The 26,820-nt window shown below is 37.5% G+C and overlaps 1 protein-coding gene across 4 annotated transcripts in view; it reads right to left on the bottom strand.

Annotated features, from left to right (window-relative positions):
- The window catches only part of PRDM15 (PR/SET domain 15), a 171,578-nt gene that overhangs the window by 57,835 nt on the left and 86,923 nt on the right, over positions 1-26,820 (bottom strand). For 2 of the 4 annotated variants that reach the window (XM_072614748.1, XM_072614747.1), the window contains 5 exons: positions 22,343-22,524; positions 21,939-22,033; positions 20,870-20,957; positions 12,296-12,463; positions 9,653-9,747 (listed from right to left, as the gene is read on the bottom strand). In XM_072614748.1, the coding sequence (XP_072470849.1) occupies positions 9,653-9,747; positions 12,296-12,463; positions 20,870-20,957; positions 21,939-22,033; positions 22,343-22,524 (628 nt within the window). The remainder of the gene's footprint in view (positions 1-9,652; positions 9,748-12,295; positions 12,464-20,869; positions 20,958-21,938; positions 22,034-22,342; positions 22,525-26,820) is intronic. The other 2 variants (XM_072614746.1, XM_072614749.1) reach the window with 1 other exon arrangement.

Genomic DNA, 26,820 nt, shown 5'->3' with positions numbered 1-26,820 from the left:
TTGACCAAAAAAAATGATAGAGAAGCTATGGGAAAACCAGTATCATTTTCAAACCTACCCTGCCCTACCCTCTTTCTAATGACATTCAATCTCAAAACTAGGATTGCCTTTCAGACATCTCATATGGTATGTTCAATAGATATCTTTAACTCAACATATCCAAAACTGAATTCATTATCTTTTCTCCCTAATTTTTTCATTCTCCCAGATTTCCTATTACTGTTAAGGGCAATACAATCCCTCCCCTTCCTCTAACCCTGCCATCATCCCGGCTTGTAACCTAAGTGTCATACTCAACTCCTCACTATCTCTCACCTCCAAATAAAACATTTGCCATAGTCTGTCGGTTTCACTTTTGTAACATCTCTCAAATATGTTCATTTCACCTCTGATACTGCCACCACTGTGGTGCAAGCCCTTACCACCTCACACCTGGAGGACTGCAACAGCCTTCTGGTTGTTCTGCTTGCTTCCAGTCTCTCCCCACTCCAACCCATCCTCCATTCAGCAGCCAAAGTGATTTTCCTAAAGTGCAGTTCTAATCATGTCAGGCTTCTATACTTGATAAACTCCAATGGATGCTTATCACTTCGAGGATCGAATATTTTTGTATTTGTTGTTCAGCATTCAACACCCCTCTCCTACCTTGCCAGTCTTTTTACACCTTATTTCCTACATGTACTCTTGATTCAGTGACACTGGCTTCTGCATTGTTCTACAAACAAGACATTCCAATTCTTGGCTCTGGGCATTTTTTTGGCTTGTCCCCAATGCCAAAATAGTCTCTCACTGTTGCCTACTAGCTTCTTTAGAAGTTTCTTTCAAGTCCTAAATAAAACCCTATTTTCTACAGGAAGTCTTTCCCAATTCCTCTTAATTCTAGGGTCTTTCCACTTTTATTTCCTATTTTTTTGGCTTGTTGGAACATATCTGTTTGCTTGTTGTCTCACCCATTAATACATATTTACTGATTGACTAAAAGATGCATGAATGTAGTCTTGGTACATGAATTTAATGGAATACCATTGGGTTATAAGAAATGAAGAAATATCGTTTCAGAGAAACCTAGAAAAATGTACATGGACTGTGGCAGACTAAAGCAAGGCCAACCAGCAAGACGGTTTATACTATTACATCAACATTTGAAAATGAACAATTTTTGAAAGACTTAACTAATTAATTTAATGATCAATCATGATCCCAGAGGCATGATGGATAGACTAATATGCAGAATGAGAGACATTTTTAGACATGGTCAATAAGGGAATATGTTATGCTTATCTATGCTTATGTGTTATAAAGTTGTTGGGTTTTTTGTTTTACTGCTTTTTTTAATTAATTCAGGTGGAGGTTAGAGGGAGAAAAGTATATTTGATAATTTTTTAAAAATTAATTTTAAAAGTCTAACTTTGAAATGTCAAAAGTGATCAACCAGAAGGAAAGATGACAACATAAGGCTTGTCTCCAACGAAACACACCTACCACGTTCCTCAATGTTCTCCAGTTCTGCTGCCTCTCCCTTTGTTGGATAAGCCTTTCATCTTTGGAGCTGTGCCTCATATAACCTAAATTAAAGGTTGCCACAGCAGCTACACAGGGGCTAATGGAAGGAGTTTCTATCTACTCCCTCTCCCCCCACAACCCCACCATCTTGCTGCTATGCCGCTACTTGATGAAAGGAGGGCTCTGCACTGGGGACAGAGTGAGCATGGAACAACAGTTCTACTCCTTTTTCCTTTTGCGTGAAATCTTCCACTTTGTGAAATAAATTGGGATGCGATGACTGAGGAATTATTAACAAAGAATAAGCAGGCATAGATGGTTTGGATCTGGATCACAGGTATCATTACATCACCTTTCCCCTAAAGTTTATCCATCTTCCTCTATGATCAGGAAGGTCACCAACATCCTTCCAACAACACAGGGTTTCATAACCACTCTGTCACGCTGGACTCCTCACTTTATCTCAGACCACATCCACATATACAGTTGTCAAATCTTGTCAGTTATACCTCCACACTTCTCACACCTGTTTCTTCTCTTAACTCATACAGCCACCACCCTAATAATGGTGACAACAATAAGAGCTGACATTCCTATAGTGCTCTGAGGTTTACAGTTTTACAAATCTCATTTGATCCTCAGAACAACCTTAGGAAGGAAGTACTGTCATTACCCTCATTTTACAGATGAGAAACCTGAGACACAAAGAGGTTAAGTGATTTGCTTTACTGCTATTATATATCTGAGGCTGGATTGGAAGACATATATTCCTGACTCTAAGTCCAATGCTCCAAACACTGTACCACTTATCTACCTGACCTCAGTACACAGCCTCATCATCTTTCACCTAGAATGTTGCAATGGTCCTGCAATTGCTCTCCCTGCTTCCCATTACATCTCTTTCCCTTACAGATCATCTTCCACACAGCTGTCAAAATGATTTTCTTAACACACAGGTCTGACCACGTTATTCCCCTACTCTATAAACTCTAGTGTCTTCCGAGTTACTAAAATCAAATATTTTATATTAATCTCATTCTTTTAATTCCTATTTAAGGTATAAGTTTTATAAAACACATAGTTGTACATTGGTTCACATATTTAATGCATAGATGGAAAAATATAGACATTGGGCTTATATGCTCAAAAACTTTTTACTTATGGAAGACATCAGTGTTGTGCCTGAAGAACGGCAAAAAATCAATTTGGCTGAAATATACAATGCAAGAAGGGAAGCAATAGGCCAGGAATATATGTTATCTAGTTATGGTGGGCTTTAAAAGCTAACCAGTGTAAGTTATATTTTATCCTAAAGGTAACATGGAGCCATTGGAGTATATTGAGTATGGGAGTGTACCATCATGCCCAGAGTATACATATTCCAAGGAATACCTAAGATAATCCATTGAGTTAGAATAGAATTATAATAATTATTATAATAGAATAGAATAAAAATTATTATAATAGAATTATAAATTCTATTTTTTATTCTAAAAGTATATATAATCTAAGCTTTACTAATATTTACTATACAAAGTTATACTAGTACTCCACTTAACATGGTACTAGAAGATTCATGACAAGAGACTGGAGATTGGGAATTCCGTAATTTGGAAGGGAATGCCAGTGGCTTCCTCATTCATCCTTGTCTTAAAACACATTATAACACACTGCAGTTTATGCTTGCCCTTGGACTTACATATAACATTATCTAATTTTAATTAAACTAACCATTACAGGATGAGGAAGAGGCATTCAAAGATTCCTGCGCTGAAAATTTGCTTAATACTATAAAATGACTCCTAGTTCTTGACAGCCAATTTACCAGGTGAAAAACAATAACAGTCTAATCAGATAGGACAAGCAGAGACCAAAAAATTCCAAAATTAAGGAAATTATTTGAAATGTGATTTTTATATCCACTATCATTAACAATGAACTGTGCCCAAAATGTTACTGTACGGATATATTAGCCAATGATAAGAGGACATAACAACAAGCAAAACATTAAAAACTAGGCTTCTATTATCAAGAATTACCTCAATGTGCCCACCTACCAAATCTCTTGACACTGTGTACGTGCCCTTTGACCCTGAGGCTCCATTACTAGGCCACTGATAAGAAGAATGTCCCCATATTCATTAAGATATTTATAGCAGCATTTTTGTCATAGCAAAGAAACAAAAAAAGATGTCCATCAGCTGGAGCTAAACAAACTGTGGTATATGAATGTAATAGAATATTACTGTGCTATAAGAAATGAAGGATGTACTAAATCCAGACAAGCATAGGAAGATACATATGAACTTTTACAGAGTGAAATTAGTAGAGCTAAGAAAACAACATATGCACTGCAACAATGTAAATGATACAGAAAACTAAAGAACAAGCATAGGCTGAAAGAAAAGATATGAAAAGATACTCCCACCTCATCTCTTTGCAGACATTCACAAGTATTGTACACTTTTACCTGTTTTCAGACTTTTTCAATATATTAATCAGTTATACTGACTTTTTTCCTTTCCTTTTTTTTTTTTCCCAAAAAAATACTATTTGTTATATGGGATAGCTCTTTTGGGAGGGGCAGGGGTGCTGGAAGAAATTATGGGTAATGTAAAATAAGCAAAAGACATCAATAAAAATTTAACCCCAAAGAATCTCATATTTGCATACTAAAATAACTTGGAAACAATTTTCTCATTTGTTTAAAAATCTTGCAAATGTAGATTCAGTAGGTCTGAACCTATATATCAAAGATATAAAAAAGGAACACCTTCCGATTACTTTTAAAGAACTAGTTAATAGGAAAGATGGCAATTCACTAACTGAAATTAATCAAACATTTTGCATTGTTGGTGGATGGACCTGAAAAATAAGCATCATGATTTAGTAGGTGAAGTCAACACTGCACTTCTATATGGATTTATGTATCATTATGACTTATCTTTTTCAGTTATTATGACCATAAAAATGAATTATCTAAATAAATGAACTTAGAACTAATTTTTGAATCAGTATAACAAAGAGTTAGCAAGGTTTGTAAAAATAATGAAGTCATATTCTCACTAAACCATTAACATTTTAGTGAAAACAAAAGGTTCCTTTTACCATTCGTGAAATAAAATTGTTGAAAAATATTTTATAAAAATTATTTTAAAATATTATCTTTTTTTCATCTTTATATCATCCTTTCTTAATTTCTATTTTTGTAAATATTTTATGTTATACATATTTATAGTATGTGTATGTTTGCCTGTATCTGGAACTGTGGGGATTCTGGGAATAAAAAGGCAAAAAAAGAAAGATAGAAACATTACCTGCTGATACTCTACTGGGTGAGATAACATGTACATAAATAAATACGGCCACTATTAATATACTACCGAACCATATGGTACAGTAAGGGGAATAATGTATAATGAGGCTAGAAATATAGGTTAGGGAGAAGTTGTAAAAGGATTTAAAAGCCACAGAAGAGTTTATATCTAAGTCTAAAAGTAACAGGGAATCACTGAAGTTTACTAATAGGAAAATTATATGCACTTGAGGAAAATCACTGTGGCAGCTTTAGAGCATGGATGAAAATAGGGAGAGTCTTGGCAGCAAGACCAGTTCAGAATCCATTTCAACATAACAGGCAGGGGTGATGAGGGACTTAACTAAAGCAGAAGCTACGTGAGTTGACAGCGGGGTCAGAGGGAAGACGTGTTGTGGGGTAGAAATGCTGTCATTTGACAACTGACTGGATGTTTGGAGTTGAGGCAGGGAGACCAATTAGGAACAACAGTCCAGGCAAGAGGTGATGAGAGAATGGTTTAAAACAGTGGTTACATGAATAAAGAGAAAGGGTGAGATGCAAGACATGATGTGGAGGTAAGAAATGACAAGATTTTGCAACTAATTAGATATCTGGAGTGAGGAAGAGTGAGTTGAGGCTAACACTGATGCTGCAGATTAATGTAACTGGAAGAATGGTGATGCCCTTGACAGAAATGGGGAAGTTTAAATGGAGAGGTAGGCTTGGCGGAGAGGGCTTTAGGGAATAGGGGGAAGATGAGTAGTCTTTTGCATATACTGAGTGTTAGATTTCCTATATGACAACAAAATGAAAACCAAATGTCTATCAAATAGCTAACGATGCATAACTGGAGTTTCAGAAACATATTGGGGCTGGCTATATAGATCTGTGAACTACCTACACAAAAATCATTTAAACCCATGGGGACTAATGAAGTGACTAAGAGGAGCAGAGATGATATGACATAAAGTCAATAAATCTAAACTTTTAAGCAAATGTTCCAAAACCTTATAGTTAACCAGTTTGACTCCATACTGTCTTCTTACCACTTAGACCTTGTTAAATTCCACCTCTAGGGTTTAACTCTCATCATCTGATTATGGTGAATGGAGGTAGAGGAAGTCATACACCCAACAGAACTATTCTTTGAGATCCCATTTGAGGTTTTCTTGACAAAGGCACTAGGTGACTTGCCATTTTTGAACTCATCTTACAGATGAGGAAACTGAGACAAAAAGGTTTAAGTGACTTGCCCAGGGTCACATGAGAAGTTGCAGGGATGCTCATAAAATGACATAGTCACTCAAAGTTGTTCTTAAAACAATATTACTGTTACTATATACAATGTTCTCTTGGTTCTGCCATTTTCATCTTCATTATTTTGTGTGAGTCTTTCCATGTTTTTCTAAGATCACTGAGCTCATAATTTCTTATTGCACAGTAGTATTTCATCACAGAAAGACACCACAACTTGTTTAGCCGTTCCCAAATTGATGGACATCCCTGCAGTTTCCAGTTCTTTGCTGCCACAAAGAGGGCTGCTATAAATATTTAAGAACATATAAGTTCTTTTCCTTTTTCCCTAATCATCTTTGGAAATAGACCTAGTAGTGGTATTGATGGGTCAAAGGGTATAAGTAGTTTAATAACTCTTTGCGCATAATTCCAGATTGCTCTCCAAAATGGTTGAATCAGTTCACAATTCCACCAACAAAGATTCAGTGTCCCAATTTTTCCACATTCCCTCAATATTTGTCAATTTCCCCTTCAATCATTTTAGCCAATCTGGTAGGTGTAAAATGATATCTCAAGATTGTTTTAATTTGCATTTCTCTAATCACTAACGATTTAGAGAATTTTTTTGTATGACTATAAAATATTTTGATTTCTTCACTGGAAAATTGCCTGTTCCTATCTTTTGATCATTTATCAATTGGGGAATGACTTATATTCTTATAGATTTGACAACATTTTTTATATATTTTTGATAGGAGACGTTTATCTGAGAAACTGTCCATAAAATTTCTCTCCCAATTTACTGCTTTCCTTCTGATTTTGGCTACATTTGTTTTATTTGTACAAAAACTTTTCAATTTATGTAACTGATATTATCCATTTGACACTTAATTTTGCTTTCTATCTCTTGTTCATTTATAAATTGGTCACCTATCCATAAGTTTGATAAGTATTGTGTTCTATGTTCTTCTAATTTTCTTACAATAGCACTCTTTATATCAGGGTCATGTATCTATTTTGACCCTATCTTGGGAAATGGTATAAGATATTGGTCTATGCTGAGTTTGTTTTCTGATTTTCCAAGGAATTTTTAACAAATAATTATTCTTATTCCAGAATCTTAAGTCTTTATACTTGTCAGATACAAAGTTATTATGTTTATTTGCTGCTGTAAATTCCACATGTACTCTATTCCATTGATTCACCTTTTTATTTCTTAACGAGTACCAGAGAGTTGTGATAACTGCCTTATAATATAGTTTAAGATCTGGTACTGCTAAATTGCCTTCCTTTACATTTTTTTCATTATTTCCTTTGATATTCTTGACTTATTGTTCTTCCAAATGAATTTTCTTATTTTCTTCTAATTCAGCAAAAGAATTTTACTAATTTTGTAATAATTGTGCCAAATTTTTAAAAAAAATGGTTTATGTATTTTGTTTTTCCATAAGTTATTTCTGAATATTGCAATGCCACTCTCCTTTCTCAACCTCACTGAATCCTTCATTCTAAGAAAAACACTTAAGTAAAACCAAAACCAACAGACACAGTGGCTGCAGCTGATGGTGTCAGCATATTCACAGTCTCCCAAATCTCAGAGAAGGAGGAGTTATGGTTTACTCTGGGATCAAGATCAGTCACCATAACTACGTAAGAGCCCAGCTCTTCTTTACTGCTTTCATTTATGTTATTGAGTGAAGAAAAAAAATTCATTAAGCACTTATTATGTGAAGTACACTGGAAATAAAAAAGTGAGACAGTTCCTCTTCTCATGGAACTCACATTCTAAAGAGGGAGACAACCATACACAAAAGTTTGTCTACAGGGTAGATAGAAAGGTCCAGTGCTTATAGGATTATAGATTCATATTTAGAAGGAACTTTAGAGGACATCGAGTCCAACTCCTTTATTATACTGATGACAAACTGAGGCCAAGCATAGGAAATGTTTGAGGAGGGATTTGAACTCAGGTCTTCCTGACTCCAAGTCTAACACTCTATCTACTATGCCCAAGCCTTAGTAGGTAAGACCCTATGGTTCATATACCAAGTAATAAAATCTGACTGGAGTATAGAGAGGAAATAAGGCAGATGCACAAACACATCCTCTTTGATGTTATTTCAAAGTGATAAAAACCACATCCATTTCAATTTGATGCAGCCAAGTCATAATGAGAATTTTGCTTTCTGGATCTTTGGGAGTTGTGGCTGCTGAAGAGGTAGCAGCTACCGTAGAAGAGGCACAGCAGCCAGGCTGCTGTCTGTCTCCATGGCGTTTTACTTTCCTGGAAGATGGGGGAAAGGGCTGCCTAAAGACATGGCCAGTGGCCTGGAGGGCCCTGCTGCAAGAGAGCTCTTTACTGATGCCTTGGAGAGGCAGCAGTGGCTTCACCAGAGTTGCTCATGCCCTCTCACACATCTCTCCCTCCTCACCGCTTCCTTCAGTGCAGGAACGGGGAACAGGCTATTGGTGTCATTGTGTGTATTTTTCCTTCCACTTATTTCAGATTGCATTACAGAATACAAGTGTTCCCAAGTTTCTCTAAGTTTTTTATATTTTAAAAATAACACAGAAATATTTCACATTACTATCATGCCATAGACTGTTCGGCTCCTTCCAATCAACGGGTGCTTTGACTCTAGTTTTCTGCCACTATAAAAAGTGAAACTAATATTTTACACTGTATGTATATACAGGCTATTTTACGTATTTATTATTTATATGGCATTATCTGTAGGACCTCTTCTCTGAGGTTTTGTCTTAAACTTCCTTCACTTGTCAAAGAACTTGTGCATCACTGTCCCTGAGGCTCTGCGGCTTCTGGACCAAGTCCCTACAGCTCTCAATGTGGCCCAGAAACATCTTCCCACTCTGTCCCTGCCATTGTGAAATCACGTGGCTCCCTGCTCTCCTGAGCAGCCATGTGGTTCTGGGAAATTGGGATGAATGTGGGTGTTACAAGTTGTACTGGGGGAAAGGGTACTGAATTACTGAAATACTGCCTAGGACTTCAGTAAGTGCTCTTAAAGCCCTCAAGACAGGATACAAGTGGTACTGCTAATTTCTCATTTCCACCTTAGTCTGACAACTAATTAGTTTTCAGTGTCACAGAAAAAGCAAACTTGGCAATGCAAAAAGGAAAATAAATATTTTAAAGGTGAGTAAAAAGCTCAGTTGAATACACTTTTAATTTCTGTCTCTATACTTTTTTCTCAGCTCTACATTATAAATACAGTGGATAACTTTTCAAAGACTTCAAAAAAGGCAGAGGGAGTAACAGGGGAGTGGTTAGAAATAGAGAAAATGAACATACAGCCAGGGGAAAAAAATCAGAAGAACTTGCTTCTTTCAGAACGTACACATGACTCTAAAGATATAATAAAAATGCCTGGTCATTTTAGTTTTTCAAATAAAGATTATTATCTACTCGCGTAAAACAATAGCACTGGTCTCTACTATTTATATAACCTTAAAAGAATTACTTTTAGCGCTCTAAGACTGAAATTTGTAGTTTTAGTTCCTATTTCTTAAATAAAATAATCTTAAGTAAATAAAATATTGAGCAGTCTTGAGAAACAACATCTACGTTTGCTTAGACCAATGATAAATTGTTACCTTTCCACACACAGGACATCCTGAGGGCTCCTTCTTATATCGGACCACACTCTCTCCACTGGTTTCAAACTCTTCTCTCTTCACACGCCTGACTCCTTAAATTGCCAAACACCACCCCCCACCATCAAAAGACAAGAAAAAAACAAAACAAAAATCAGTTTTTACATTCAGTACAATGGAAACGGACACTACAACTGTTGAATGCCCCATGTTATTTACAGTGACATATTATAGTGCTTCATAAAGTAACCTATATACTACTCCTCTTTTGGCTTCTATTCTGATCATTATCTGACAGCAAAAAACCTTATGTTATTGGAAAACACGGTGTCTACGACAGTACGGCTTTTTCAAACATGCAACTTGTCTCTCCAATCACTCAACAAGCACTTGCTAAGAACCCACTTATATGTAATACTGGGCTACACAAATGTGGGTATACAGACATGAAAGTGATACGGTTCTCACCCCCAAGAAGCTTCCATTCTCCTCGGATGATAGAACATCCTTGCATACAATGCAAAACACGTTCGAAAGCAGAATCAGGAAAATGACAGACATGATAACTATTACAATGTAAACAGAAAGAACAAAAACTAAATAATCGAACCTGAACGCTGCAAAGTTATAATGATCAAGTTTGGCCTCCAAAAGGAGATGAGGAAGATAATTTCCCTGATGGATGGGAGCAGGAGTGCATATAGGAGACTGTATATGATGTCAAACTTTTTTGTCATGTTGTTTAGTTATGAAAAACTTTTTTTTCCTTTTCTTATGCTTTTATTATAAGGGATGGCTCTGAGAGGAGTCAGAGGAATACAATGGGAAATACAGGTGATATAAAGACAGTATATTTTTTAAAAGTCAAAATAAATACAAAAGGATTTTTTGGGGGGGTAAGGGGAGGGTTGAGTCATTAACAACTGGGGTACTCAAGATTAGCCTCTAGAGCTGAGGCTTGAAGGGAGCTGGAAATCTGAAATGCAGAAGTGGAGAGGAAGACCATGGGGAATGGGAAGGGAAGGGAGAAATATAGTTTGTGCAAAGGCACAGGGGCAGGAAATGAACTATCATGGATGGGGAACTACAAATGGCTAGAATGCAGAGTGTATGAGAGTGAGGAAACATGTAATCAATCTGGAAAGGTAGGCTGGAGCCAGACGGGGAAGGGCTTTAAATACCAAACACAAGATTTTGTACTTTATCCTGGAAGCAAAAAAGGAGAACCATAGGGTCGGACCTGTACTTTAGTAGTATCAATTTAGCAGCTCTAAAGAAAAGGAATTGGAGAAGGAATAGACCAACTAGGAAGGTATGAAAATAGTTCAAGTTAAACATGATTAGGGCCTAACTACATTGGTCATGGTATGAGCACCAAGAAGGGGCAGATAGGAGATACATTAAAGGGGCAGAATCAATAAGACTCAGTAACTGATTAGATATCAATTGAGCAAGTGAGAGTGAAGCATCAAGTATAATTCCCAGGTTGTGAACACAGGTAACCAGAACAGAGAGTTTAGCAAAACAAGTGGGCCGAAGGGGAAAGATGATGAGCTCTGTTACGGACATGTTTGAAATCCCTATGGAACATCCAGGTGGAGACGTCCAGCAGAGACTTAGAGATAAAGGACTGGACCTCAGGAAACAAATAAGAGCTGTAGATGTAGATGTGGGACTCATATGGATAGAGAGGATAGTTGAGCTCATAGAAACTATTAAGAGAGCATAGAGAGAGAAGACACAAGTTGGAGCCCTATGGTATACACCCAGACACAGCAAGTGAGACACGGATGATGATCCTGCAAAAGAAGCTGAGAAGGGTCAGACAAAAAGTAAAAGTCATGTCATTAAAACTGAGGAATAAGAGAGAATTCAGAAGGAAGGTTTAACAGCATCAGACACTACAGAGAAGCCAAGAGGAATAAGCCATGAGAAAATGCCACCAAATTTAGCAATAAAGAGCTCATTGATGACCTTGGAGAAAGCAATTTCAGTTGGATGACAGGAATGGAAACCAGACTGTAAATCAGTCCATCAGTCAACAGGAATTTGTTAAGGACTAAGAGTTCTAAGCTCTGGGAATACAAAGAAAGGTAAAAGCAGTCCCTATAACCAGGAAGCATACATTTCAATGGGATGTACAACATGTAAATAATTCGATATTTAAGATATATACAGAATAGAGGTACAGCAATCCTTGTTTATCTTTCTTAAAAAAGTCAAATCCTAGTCGATGCCCATTGTCTCAGCAATTGGGAATGTATAGCTTCATGACAAAATGTTTTCAAAATGACATTTTAATAAAATAATAAGATTTTACGATAAAAAATTTTCATATCCAAAAACTTTTTCTACCATTCTTGCTATGTTTATTTCATATTCACAACTATTACATCAATTAGGACCAAGCACTCTTTCATTTTTTAAATAGCATTAAAATTCTTGTTTCCACTTGACTGCATTTGACATCTTACATATCCACATGGAACATTTCTTCTCCAAGTTTCTTATGAAAACTAAAATTCAATACTCTCTATTCCTAATTACAACAGTCTGGCTAAGTGATTTTTAATTTATATCGATACATAATGTGACATAGCAAAAGGAAATCATGGCAGAAATATTCACTGCAAATGTACTCACCTTCCAAGTGTCTCCTTTGGTGATCCAGCATGACATCCTTCCGGTAGAACATTTTATTGCATACCTCACAAGAAAATTTCTTATCACCATGCTTCTTCTTATGTTTAGAGAGGTTACTATTGGTAGAAAAGAATCTGAAACACATCTCACATTGGAATGTCTTCTCATCTGCCAAAAGAAGGAAAAAAATGTTTTGAAAAAGTAATTCTTTTTAGCAAAAATATATAATATACCCACAGCAGCTACCTTCATTCATAATGATAACCAATATCAGGAGGGAAAGGCAAGGAAAAATCATCATGAAAGGAGCGTAGAACGAGTATTCCCAGAAGCCAAAATTGACCTTTAAAAATTTCATCTGTACCAATAAATTTAATAACTAAAACCCCCCAAAGCAGTCTTATCTAAAAATATCTCCCCTATTCCAATTAAATAACTGAAAAAGAATGACAGCCATAACATTTGTGAAGCTCCTCCTTTGAAAGTGACTCCAAAGCAAAATGTTACCATTCTCTAAAGAAAGCTGCCCTTCCATGGCTCTTAATATGAGACTAGAGAAAAACTGTCAGAAGTATTAATTTTTCTGTTTAACATAGATCAGATGGTTGGGCATGAGATACAGGAGAAACTACATGATTGTATTATGTGTTTGTAAACTTGTATATTTATCAGTTATGAAGCCCACTTCAAAAGATATACATGGTGGTTTTAATATAGAACCAAATTATCTTTTGGATGAAAATTAACATCCGTTTACAAAGTGTATTATGTAACTTTTTTTTACTGTTGTTTTCTCTAACTCCTTAGCTCTAGTCAGTGTACATATATATCATTTTATTCTTAATGCTAGTTTATTTGTGACTCCCACTGCCCAGTATAGTTATGCAAATAAAGGAAGCATTTTTCATGGGAGAAGGTGAGTGACGGCCTGTGATTTCTTCTGTCTAGGGCAGGGGTGGGGAACCTGTAACCTCGAGGCCACATGTGACCCTCTAGATCCTCAAGTGCAGCCCTTTGACTGAATCCAAACTTCACAGAACAAATCCCCTTAATAAAATAAAATATTTGTTTTGTGAATTGTCTAGCAAGCTCCTTGGTGAGGAAAGTCCATCCTGTCTTCTCCAACAGACTGCCCCCTCTGACATCCCTACTCTTTCACTTATTTTATCTCTTCTTGTCTACTGATTCATTTCCTACTGCCTACAAAAATACATCATTTTCCCTTTTCTGAAAAAAAAAAAAACCTTCATTTGATCCATCTCCACTAACTAGCATCCTATATTATCTCTTTGGCCCTTTGTAGTTAAACGCCTTGAAAAGGCTATCTACAACAGTTGCTCCCACTTTCTCTTTTCTCACTCTTCTTAATTTCTTACAATCTGACTTCTGACCTTATCATTCCATTGAAACTGCTCTCTCTAAAGTTACTAACGATCTTTTAGGTGCCTAATCCAATGGCACTTTCTCAATCCTCATGCTCTTTGACCTCTCTGCAGCCTTGGCCACCTTTGATCACTTTCTTCTCCTTGACAATCTTTTCTCTCTAAGTTTTTGGAACACTATTCTTTCCCAGTATTCCTCCTAACCCATCTGTCTGCTCCTTCTCTATCTCCTTTGCTGGATCCTCTACCAGATCATGCCTTCTAACTACAGACGTCCCTCAGGGTTCTTTCCTGGGCTCTCTTCCCTTCTCCTTCTATGCCACCTCATTTGGAGATCTCAATAATTCCCAAGGATTTAATCACCATCTCTATGCTGATGATTCTCAAATCTACCTTTACTGCCCCAAGCTCTCTGCTGACTTCCAATCGCCCATCTCCAACTGCCTTTTAGACATCTGAAACTATATGTCTAGTAGACATCCTAAAGTCTATGTTCAAAATAAAAGTCACAATCTTTCCCCCGAAACACTACCTTCTCTGTCTCTGTAGAGGGCAATCCTATTCTCTCTGTCCCTTAGGCTCACAACCCTAAGAGTCATACTGGATTCCTCATTATTTTTGACTCCCCCCATATCCAAGCTATTGCCAAGGCCTGTTGATTTCACCTTTATAACATCTCTTAAATTCATCTAGCTGACTCCAAAACCATGCCTCACCCAGCCATCTTCTCACAAGACATCTGTCAACTGCCGCTACCTTTTTTACCTCTTGCTCTGGGAAGAATTATCAAATTATCAAATAAATATTTCCACTGCTTCTAGAAAGGGCATGGTGTCAATAGATTGCCTTACAGATCAGCTCACGGTTGCTGTGACTTCCCAGACCAAAACAGAGTTCCCTAGTCACCACTCCCTTAAGTATTATCCTTCACCCACCCACCTTGCCCATTAGAATGTAAGCTGCTGCAGGGCAGGGATTCTTTCTGTGGGTCTATTTCTAGCACCTAGTACTATGCTTGGCAAATGCTTTCAATTATCTGAAAAGATGCGTAAATTTATTTCAATACAATAACACCTCAACATTTTTCCAGATTGTTATCTGCTTCCTTTGTTGCAAGAATAATATGAATTTATTGCTGCTATAGTTGTGGATATGATTACTAACTCACTTCCAGTGATTCCTGAGACTATAAAGAATAAAAGGGATCCTAGAAAACTGAAGAAGAAATGTTCAGAAAAGTGAAGAGAATGGAGTTTGAAAACTATAGGTTAGACTTCTGGGCAAGATGGTTACTTCAAGAGACCCAAGTCCCACATAGCTGTTCCAACAAAAACTTGAAATGTGGATTAGACGAACTAATGATCAAGAAATACAATGAGATAATACTAATATTACTAAGTTCATTTTCCATGTTAGAACTGCAAAGAAAGTCATCTAAAAGCCCACAGACAATAAGAAAGGGGGTCAGCTAGCAAAGCCAGCACTTCCGCAGGCTGGTAGGCTCTTGTGTGACCAAAGAAAGGCCAGAGACACACAGAGCTGGCTTGTGAGGCTCTGAAGGCAGAGGAGCTGAGATCCCTCAAGAAATCCACAGAGCCCTGGAGTCAGAAGGCCAGTGTCATGGACTGCATAGCATGAGGTGTAAGGAGTAAGAAGAATGCAAAGTGGCCAGGATATAGAGGACTTTAAAAGTCAAACATGATTTTTTATTTGATCCTGAAGGCAAAGGGGAGCCACTGGAATTGAATTAAGAGTAGGGGTGACATGATCAAACTTGTGATTTAGGACGATCAGTTTGATAGCTGAGTGGAGAATGGGAAACAGTGTAGAGACACATGGCAGGGAGACCAACCACATGACTATTACAGTAAGACTGGAATAGTAGAGGATGAGTGCCTGAACCAAGGGTGATGGCAGTGTCAGAAGAGACAAATGTTAAGGAAGTAAAATGGACAGATTTTGTTAAAAGATCGGAAGGAGGAGCAATAAGAGAGAATAAGGAGGTGAGGATGACACAGAGGTGGTTGTGAGCCTGGGTGACTGGGAAGATGGTGGTATCTTTGACAGTAATAGGGAAGTGTGAATGAAGGGAAGTTTTGGAGAGAAAAGGTGAGTTTCATTTTGGACATTTTGAGTTGAAATTGTTCCAGAAATATCTAGTTTGAAACGTCCAATAGACAGCTGGAAATGAAAGATGAGAAATCAGGAGACAGATTAGAGGTCGACAAATGAGTACAAGAATCATTTGCATAGAGATAACAGCCAACAGAGTAGGAGGTGACATCATCGCCAAGTGAAGTGTGTGTGTGTTTGTCCTTCATTTTCAAAGAAGACCATGCCATCAGGGAAATGATGACATGACTTGCACTTGACTTTGTTTTGAGTGAGGGAGGGCTGTGCAGGTCACCAGCCTCTCTTCTCCAGAGCCATCTGAATCCAATGACCAGATATTCATCAGGATGACTGGAGATGACCCAGGATGAGGCAAATGGGGTTAAGTGACTTGCCCAAGGTCACACAGCTAGTGAGTGTTAAGTGTCTGACGTGAGATTTGAACTCAGGTCCTCCTGACTCCGGCACTGGTGCTCTATCCACTGCATCACCTAGCTGCCCCTGCCAAGTGAAGTAGCATAGAGAGAGAAGAAGAGGGCCTAGGATAAACCCTTAAGGGTAATAGGTGTGACACAACAAAAATGGACTGAGAAGGAACAGTCAGACAAGCAGGAGGAGAATGAGGAGAACTTAGTATCAGGAAAACAGAGAGAAAAGATTATCTCTAGGAACAGGGATCAAGAGTGTCAAAGGCTGCAGAAAGGTCAAAAACGATGAAGACTGAGAAAGGTCACTAGATTTGGTGACTAAGAGATCACTGGGAACTCTGGAGAGCGCAGCTTCAGTTGGATGATGAGGTTAGGAGTCAAACTGCAGAGCAAGAGGGGAATGAAAGGAAAAGAAGTAGAATAATTGATTGTAAATAGCCTTCTCTAGGAGTTTCACCCAGAAAAAGGAGAAGAGACACATAGCTGTAGCTAGCAAGGATGGATGGCTCAAGTGAGGGTATCTGAAGAATGGGAGAGACATGGACATGTTTACAGGCAGTAGAGAAACAGCCGGCAGACCAGAGGAGATTCAAAGTCAGTGATTTTTTTTGGTTGATCTATAAAAATGCTGATGGGTTTTGTGAAAATATCTTCTACCTTTTAGAAGCTGCTTATATGATTTACTGGCTTTGTTGGGGTTTTCTTTAATGCTTTCTAAATAAAACATAATATTCTCCAGAAACTGAGGTATGTCAATCTGATTTTTACCAGTCATTTTCCCTCTATGTTTTAATTTTCCTAATAGCCTAGAGAACCAGCTTATAGTGATATAGTTCTATAGCATTCTGTTATAAAACTAGTGCTACAACTCCCATGACTAAGTCAAATAATAATGCTGACATAATAAGCAACCTCTTTTCCCTCAACCTTGTCACAGAGACATAAATCTGCCAACTAAGAATTGCTTGAATTCAATTCCGTAATTTTTAATATATTACATTATTATCTTTGATATAATTTTAATTGTTTATATAATTTGACTTTTGAGAAATCATTCTTAAGCATGTAATTCTTAGTCTGCATTTAGGCATTCATACATTGATTATATTTTTGTTACGAATTATTATTCTAATTGTGCTGTGGTCTATAAAAGTGACTTTTAAAATTTCTCCTTTTCTGCATATTCTTTGTGCCCTAACATTCCTAGAATATTTTTTTAAACACTGAATACATAGTTGATTAAAAAGTAAAATCTCTAGTAAATGCAGTTTCCTCCATGTATTTATCAAATATGATTTTTCTCATGTTCTGTTCAATTTTGAAGCCTGTTTTTAAAATTTGACTTACTAATTTCTAAAAATGAGGTACTGAAATCTACTAATATTTTTTCTACACATACTTTTTACAATTCAGTTAACTTTTACTTTAAAAATGCAGCTTTTATAATATTGAGTGTATATAAATTCATATACAATTCTGCACTACATAAATACAATGTAATTTCAGGATGTAGGATATGAGTGAGTGCAGTAGTGGGGGAGATGCATAGGGAAGGTAATATGTAGAAAGAAATATCTGAAATTAGTCTTGAAGGAAATAAGGGATTTGAAGAAGTAGAAGTAAGGAGAGAGATGATTCCAGGCAAGGGGGAATACCCATTGAAAAGGCATATAGATGGAGGATTGAGTGTCATATGAGAGAAACGATAAGAAAGCCAGTTTATGTAGACCAACGAGTATAGGAAGGAATCATGAAGCAGAAAAGGTAGACAGGGGTATATTTTGAACGGGTTTAAAAGCTATACGAGAGTTCAGTTTTGATCCTGGAGGCAAGTGATTTCACACTAAACTAGAAATGAGGGCCATTACATCACACACAAGGATCCTTCCAGGCCATATGGTAACTTAGTTTTAATAGATACCATTATCTTTGTTTTATTTTCTTTTAAAAAATATTTCCCCATTATATTTTAATCTAGTTTTGGAAGCACTCAGGAGTGCTGTGGGCCACATGTAAATATATGCATATTTAATGCCTTTGCTGGAGGTAACAGGGAGTTTAATGGGTAGGAAAGAAAAATAATCAGACCTACAATTAAGGAAAAACACTTTGGCAGATGTGTAGAGAATGGATTGGATTGATGGGGACAGTCAAGCAGACCACTTTAACAAAAACAATATTGTGATACAGGTGATGAGGACCTGAACTAGGTTAATGACTGAATACTGAGAAGAGAACGGAGAGGAAAAAGATGTATAAGAGACAAAAACTATTACATTTGGTAACTTTTTAGGGGTGGGGAACCTGTGGGCTTCTAGGTCCTTGGATGCAGCCTTTTGACTGAGTCCAAGTTTTATAGACCAAATCCTTTTATTAAGGGAATTTGTTCTGTGAAGCTTAGATTCAGTCAAAGGGCCACACTTGAGGATCTAGAGGGCCACATGTGACCTCAAGGTTGCAGGTTCCCAACCTCTGGTTTAGCTATATGGAGTAAGGAAAAATGAAGAATTAAGGATCATGATGAGATTGCAAAACTAGAAGAATGATGGTGCCCTGAACACAAATAGATTAGTTCAGAAGATGGATGGGTTTGGGGTGAAATATATTGAGTTCTGTTTTGGACATGTAAGGAGTGAGATTCTATGGAATATCCAGTTTGAAATTTCTAGTAGGCAGCTGATGAGGTAGATCTAAAGCTCAAGAGAGGGACTGGGATTTGATCAAATGGGAACTTTAAGCATAGTGATGATTAAAGCTGTGCGAGGTGATGATAAAGGTCAAAAAGAAAACCTTCAGGTACACCTGTAGTTAGTGGGTGTGATACCGAAGATGAACCAGCAAAGGGTACTGGAAACTTGAAATGAATAGCTGGACACCCTGGAGAACTGGCAGAGAGTGGAGTCACAAAAACACAAATTAGAAAATATCCAGGAATAAAGAATGGCCATCAGTATCCAATCCTGCAGAGAGATCAATAGGGATAAGAACTGATAAAAGAGCATCCGATTTGGCATTTGGCAACTTTGGAGAGAGCAGCTTTAGCAGACTGACGGAGTCAGAAGCCTGACTGCAAAAGAGTGAAAAATGAGAGAGAAGAAGTGCAAACAATGAGGACAAATAGATTTTTTTCCCCAGGACTTGGGCTGAGAAAGGAAGAGGAGAAATAGGATGATAGTTTAAGGGAATAGCGGGATCTACTGAATTGTTTTTTTAAAGACGGGGTTAACATGAACATGTTTGTAAGAAGCAGAAAATGAACCCTTAGGTAGGGAGAAACTGAAGGAACAATTTTCAGGAAAAGATGGGAAGATTCCCTAATCCCAGGTTCTAGATTGGAGTAATTCTGAATGGGTGTCCATCCTGTCTTCCTCCTTCCTTAGGCCTCTAAGATTACCTACTTTCTGTACATCTTGAGTTAGTTATTGACCAGTGAAAGCCTGAAACTTTCAAGTCTTGCTCTGACTTCATGACTACCAGCATGGTGTTATTTTCTAGATGGCATCTGTTCTATTGGTTAGATTTCTCTTTCTCATGGATCAGCTTTCTCCCAGCTTCTGATTTCCCTAAGAAGGTGATTTTTTCCCCAATGAATGGAAAGAAAGAAGGGGAGAAAAAAGACTTTTGTTAATTGAAACAAATGAAATTTAATTAAAAAAAGGTAAGACGGTGGGTTCTCCATACTTAACATATCAACTCAAGTGATGTATGTGGAATCTGGAAGACTCTGAACTCTACCCCTGGCTTTGTCACTTCCTGGCTGCGTGACTATGGGCAAATCACTTGGGTGAGTCCCAGTTTCCTAGGTTACAGAATGGGAATAATCATCTCTTTAAAAGTTATTAGAGGCTCAAATGTATAAAAAGTGTTTAAAACACTATAAGTACTATTTAAATGCCACTTATTTCTTCTTCTTATATTGAAGCAAATCTTGAGTTCTTATTAGCTCCATTTTGCACATAAGGAAAGAGATTCAGGCTCAGAATGGCTAAATGACTTTTTTGAGGGTCATATAGCTAGTTGTTAGTGTGTGTTTTTAAATAGAGTTATAATTTAATTGACACAAAGAACTCTCAGTGTGGGACTTTTCTACCAGTGAAGATTAGCAAACATTCCTCAATTTACAGTTTTAGAAACCACTTAGGGAACTTAGAGTTCTGTATAATTTTCCCAGGGTCATATGGCTGAGATGTGTCAAGGACAAGGCTTGCCTAAAAGTCCAATTATATCTATAATTAGATCCATTATAATTAGGTCCATTATACCTAAGAAATACAAAAATTTCCAGTTGGAATTGGAATTCTACAATCTGTCTTTGCATCATGCTACATATTATGAAAAGTTAAGAAATCTGTCCAAGAAATTGAGATTAAACATGTTTCAGTGGTCTGGAAAATTTAATCAAGGGTAGACTTGGACAAACAGACTGTCCAAAGGTACATTTAGTATCCAACACAATAAAAGTGTGGTTTCATAATGAAATATTAAACAACATATGTCAAGATATTGTGAATCTGTGAAATCATGTAAAGTGATTGCAGTAAAAAGATATATTATTTTTTAAAAATTGTATGTGAAAAGTTGTAAAGTTTATACTATGTTGATTTCAGTTTTTGCCAGTTCGTTTGCATACCATTGAACGGAGTTGTTCTTACCTGTTCTACAGTTGTGAAATTTTAGCGCACTCTCTATTCGAAAGGACTTGTCACAAGTTCCACACCTATATCTGTATTCACTATCAATCTATGTTCAAATAGAAAACATATTTAGTAAGATGAAGAAAAATTAAAATTAAGATGGAGAATTGGAATTTGTTCACACTTTTCAAAACCAAATCTTTAATTGGGCATGTAAGTGTCCATTTCTCTCAATACAGCTATTCAACAAATTTGGTCTTGACCTACTTTTCTAACATATCATCCAACACTCCCATTAAGATATCCTATATTTCAGCGAAACTGGACTCATCATCACTTCTTTAACATGCTTTCTAGCATCTGTATTTTTTCTTTCCATTTCCTCTGATATACCTTTTCCTCTCATCTCCTTAATCACTTCTCTATGAAGACTAATGTTATTTCTTCCATGAAGAGTTCCCATAGCATTAAGCTCCCATATTATATGAAAGCGCTAAGATTTTATATTTTATTTTAAATTAGATTTATTTAAATATTAATTTCTATTAATAAAAGACAGAGATCATATCTAATTAATTTTATATCCTCTAGAGTTGAGGTGTCAAACTCCCATCCCAGTTTCTATTTGAATTTGAAACCACTGGTACAGAGTACCTAAAACAGTGTCTGGCACATAATACACATTCAAATATTTGTTTAATTGCAATTAATACATCTTTGAAACAAACATCAACTGCTTTTGTATTCTAAGTTTTTCCATTTTTAGTGACATTATTTTTCCCATTTTTTTCATCTTCTATTTTCCTCTCAAATGCAATCTTACTTGAAAACAAAGAAATTTTCACTCCTGTCCATTAATAACCCTACAAAGAATATAATACTTTTAAGCAAATAACATCTCAATTCAATAATATTAAACTATTTTGATCTTATCTTCCAACCTTCGTTTCTATCCAGGTGCTTCATCTTTTCTTGTTCCTTTAGTAACTTTAATGCCTTAGTAGCTCTCTCTAAGTTCTCAGGTAAATCTTTTTTTTCCCAATAATAATTTCAGAGTCATCTACCTTTTTAAGTGTTTTCCACTCACCTCACTTCTGCTGTGTTTATACGAAACATGCTGCTTTAGGCTTTCTTTTCGGCTAAACAATTTTCCGCATTCTTCACATTTAAACAGCTTATCACCTGAGGATTCAACCAACATTTAAAAAAAAAGGTTTGCCAGTTTAGACATGGAAATGAATAATTCAGATAGCATACAGATCACTGGAAAAAGGATTTGGAAATCCTTCTAAATATTGGGGTGCCTTCCTCTCTTTCTCCCCACCCACACTCTTGACCTTAGACATGTCAACATTTAGAGAAATGTGCTCTCCAACTACCAGTAGCAGCCATTAAAAAGTCACAGAGAACAATTCATTAAAAAGAGGCACAAGAAAGAGCACAACTTGATATCACTCTGATTCAGTTTGTCAGTGTGAAACATAAACTCACCATGAGAACGGATGTGTCGACTAAGGTTGCTGCTATTCTGAAAAATTTTACTACAGATATTGCACTGATAGATCCGTTTGTGCTCCCCAAGCTGTTTGATTAACTTTCTTCGTAAACCATGCCTGCTAGAAAGAATTAAACTCCTCTTGAGGGATATAGTATTCTGATGATGGGTAAACCTGCTAGATTAGAAAAAAAAAATGCTACGTAAGAAATCTGAGAAGGTAGGCAAATTAATGCTGGCCAAGGAACAAACTGAAATTTAAAGAAAGCATCAAGACATGGACTTAACACAGAAGACCCCACGTCCATACCAGCTAAGCATAGATTTATGCTATAAAACAAAAAAGCTGGGTGGAAAAGAGAGGGTTAATAAAGGATAGCCACAAATTATGGTTTTTCATTATTCTTTATAGTAAAACAAGTATCACAATCTTAATATTTCTTACTCTTTTACTCAAAATTAGGAAGATGAAAGCTCTTTTCTCTTTGAAAACACACACACACACACACACACAGAGCAAAACTGTAAGTATGATGTAACTTAAATGCATTATCAATAATGCAGTCAGAAAAATCAATTATTGAGTCACCATACAAACACACAATATTGCTCTTACGGCAACTAGATGGCACCATGGACAGAGCGCTGGGCCCGGAGTCAGGAAGACCTAAGTTCAAATTAGGCCTCGGATACTTACCACCTGTGTGACCCTGAGCAGGTTGCTTAATCTCTGTTTGTCTCAGTTTCCTCATGTGGGAAATGGGGATAATAATGGCACCTCCCTCCCAGGGTTGTTATGGGGTTAAATGATAATTGTAAAGCACTTTGCATGATTCCTGGCACTGCTATATAAATGTTAAATATTACTATTTTTATTATTTGTAGGATGCAGGTTGCCAGAGGTCTTTGGCTGTTTCACTTTTGTCTTTGTACCCTCAGTCCTGAGCACAGTGCCTTAACTTTATTAATAAGTGAATAATAATTAAACTTCAGTTCTAATTTGTTTTAAATGTTTGTGCTAATTCTCACTTGTTCAAAAACTTTACAAATATTTATTAATGGCTCTAGAGGTGAAGGGTACGAGAAGAGATACAAAGATGAATAAGACACGTTTCTTTCTTTTATGGAGACGAGAGTCTGGTAGGAAAGATAAGACACATATATAAATAACTGCGAAATAAGAGAATATGAGGAGATATGAACAAATTCTATTATTAATACAAAGATTTCTTGGAATAAATAGTATTTAAATTGGATCTTGAAGAATGGGTAGGATTTCAATAATTAGAAATCAGGATAGGTTGGGAACTTTGAGCATTCTAATCTTAGAGAACAGCATAGAAAAAAGGCAGAGTTTGCCTTAAGAAGACAGGAGAAAATTCCTCAAGATTGGTCCCAGTGACCTAAGAGTTCACTGTTCCTGTAGGACATTTCTCTCCTATAGAAATGGTGAACAAAACAAAACACCTTCGACCCCAACCTTACTTGGGCCATGATCAGGCACAAAAGTTTCCATAGCCAAAATTCATAGGCTTCCCTTAGTTCACACTAGGAATGGCCAATGAGGTCTGCAGAAACCCAGCCCCCTGCCTAGTACGCAGAGGTTCCCTGGATCTTCATGCAGGGCTTCACCCCTTACAGATGGGCTGACCCTTGTGGGCAACCATCCAGGTCCTCCAGAATCTCCTCTCCTCTCTTCACCTCCTCTGTGCCTGTGCCAGGGAAGGGCCCTGCTTTCTCCATCCCTTTTGCTCTTTCCCATTCCTCCAACTTCCCTGGAGAGCAGCGTTCAGTAAAAGCTGTAATTGATAAAGCGATGTCTCTTTACTCTCTCACTCAAGTCCTAAGCTGAAGACAAGATGAGGAATGGTGCCAGCAGAAAACATGACAGACTTCTTTAGTGGCTTCTGGAAGAGCTGCCAGAGTTGGCTTAGTACACTGAGAAGGTACCACTCTATGCTGGAGGAGCATGGCTCGTGCTCGTACTTTTCTATTCTATTGTTGTTTACAATCTAGAACTATGCTACACTGCCTGCCTCCATCTCTGCCCAGGCCAGAAACCCCAGCCAGCTGGTCTGGTGAGCACGACTGAGCTGCCCACAAGCACAGCAATTATAATATCATCACCTTTCCCTTTTTCCATTTGGTTTTGATGGCCTGGAAAATAGGATACCCTACCAATGTTGTCCTGAACAGCCTAGAGTGGACTATCTTTAAAGAGAGACAGATCTTGCTCAGACAAATCTGCATGGTACAATGGGTCTACCATTATGCAAAGAAACTATTTGGAGAAACAGGGTTCAAAGAGGCAGGGCCTGCTGGATTGCTTGCTTTAGGGACTGTGCTCCCATTCAGAAGGTCCATCTCTGTGCTTCCCTTAGCTACCTCACCTGCTTGTTTTGTGATCATGGGGAAAGACTCCCATAGTATTTTACATCAGGCTAAAAGAAATAGTAGCAAAGTGCCTTAACTTGACCAGTTGTTGGACATACTTACACTAGGGGTGGGGAACCTATGGCCTTCTAGGTCCTTGAGTGTGGCCATTTTACTGAGTCCAAGTTTTACAGAACAAATTCTTTTATCAAGGGGATTTGTTCTGTAAAGTTTGGATTCAGTCAAAGGGCTGCACTTGAGGACAGAGGGTCACATGTGACCTTGAGGCTGCAGGTTCCCTATCCCTGACATACGCCCTCTCCCCTCCACACAACCAGAGAAGGCGAATCTGAGCCCTGTCTCCCGACTTAGTCCTTCTAGGAAATGCCCCTGACCAACATGAGGCACTATAGCATTGGGAGGACCAACTACCAAGACTGGACACTTCCAGCTTCAGCCAGTGCCTCTTCTTCTGTCAGTCCTGGGGCAAATGATGCAGGGACCCTCTTTCCTCTACTTCCCCTTCAGCATCCCTGAATTTGAGAGAAATACCTCAAAGTCTTTTCCTAAGTTTTTGGCACTCCAGTTAAATGTTTCTACAGCTATATTCAGAAAACCTGGGGACTAGATCTACTTTAAACACACCTTTCTGTGCCCAGGGATGGAGAGCAGGACCAGGATATTCCTTCTCTAAAGCCAGTCACTATGACCCCAAGGAAAGGCAAGATGTTCAAGTCCTCCTCCTATTTAAAATTCTTTTATAATTCTCTTGTCAGTGTCCAAGAACACCTATATCTCCCTATTTTCTCAAAATAGAGCTCTACTTGTATCCCTGTCATCCTCTACTTCCTCATCATACTACATAGAGGCCTCACTGAGCATGAAATAAAGGGCAGATTGCCTTAAAACAAAGATAGAAGAAATCCTTGAATAGCAGTTCTAATTACCCTTCATACCCCCAATTTACTTTCTACTCCCATTTTAATCTGCCCCTGGGGAATAAACCATTGACCTAAGCCTACCCATCAGGTCCGATTAGGTAAAAAAAAAAAAATCCTGCTACCAAAATTCTCTGGCTTCCTTTAGTTCACACCAAGAGTCTTTAGTTAAGTGCCAACCTTGTCTTTCTGCCTAAGATAAAGAGAGGGATCATGGAACCTTCATGTAATGCCTTAACCTGACCAGTCCTGCTGACTCCTTTGAGAGTGACCATCCAGGTCCTCCAGAAAATCCTTCCCTCTTCTCCACCTCCTATATGCTCCTGAAAGGAAGGCCCCCTGTTCACCCCATCTGCTTTGGCTTTTGCTCATAGCACTCCTTCAACTTCCTCATTGTATACTACTCAGCAAAATGCTATAATCACTGAGAAAAAAAATATCTGATACCTCTCTCACACTGGAACAAATTCTGAGTCAAAGATAGAGGCAGAAAAGCTAAGAACTATGTTAAGAGAAAAGGAGAGAGTACATCAAGTTGATGAAGTAAGGCACTCAAAAGTACGAGGTAGGCTGAGGTCAGACTATAGAAAACCTTGATTGTCAGGCTGAGCAGTTTAGATTTTATAAAACAGACAGTGAGGAAACTTAAAAATTTGTAAACAGTGGGATGACATGACCAGATTTTTATCGGAATTATTAATGTAACATGGTGTGCAGAGGAGATATTGGAAGAGGTGAAACTTTAGAATCTGTTTTTAAAAAGATGGCAACTAAACAGATTAGTAAGTTACTGCAATTGTCCTGTTGTGAAGATAAATAAGGAGGGGAGTAGAAAGAAAGTAGAAAGATTAAAGAGGAAATGTGGAGGTGGATCCAATAGGACTTGGAAACTGATTGGATATGGGGCAGAAGACAGAGAGAAGAGACAGATGACTTCAAGGTTTTAAGCATAGGTTAACTGGAAGACTATGGTAATAAAAAACACAAAAATTAGGGTGGAAGAGCAGGTTTTGAAGGACAAATAAGTTTAGGCATGCTGAATATGAGACAGCAGTGTGTTACATCTAAGAGGAGATGTTTAAGAAAAATTTAGGGTTGAATGTCTACACCATGAGTAACTATACATAGAAATAACAGTTAAATCCTGGAAATTTGAGCTCTAT

The sequence above is a fragment of the Notamacropus eugenii genome, chromosome 5, assembly GCF_028372415.1.
Source record: "Notamacropus eugenii isolate mMacEug1 chromosome 5, mMacEug1.pri_v2, whole genome shotgun sequence".
NCBI classification, from domain to species: Eukaryota; Metazoa; Chordata; class Mammalia; order Diprotodontia; family Macropodidae; genus Notamacropus; species Notamacropus eugenii.
The sequence above is the reverse complement of the archived record's forward strand: the minus strand, read 5'-3'. Positions and strand labels throughout refer to the sequence as shown.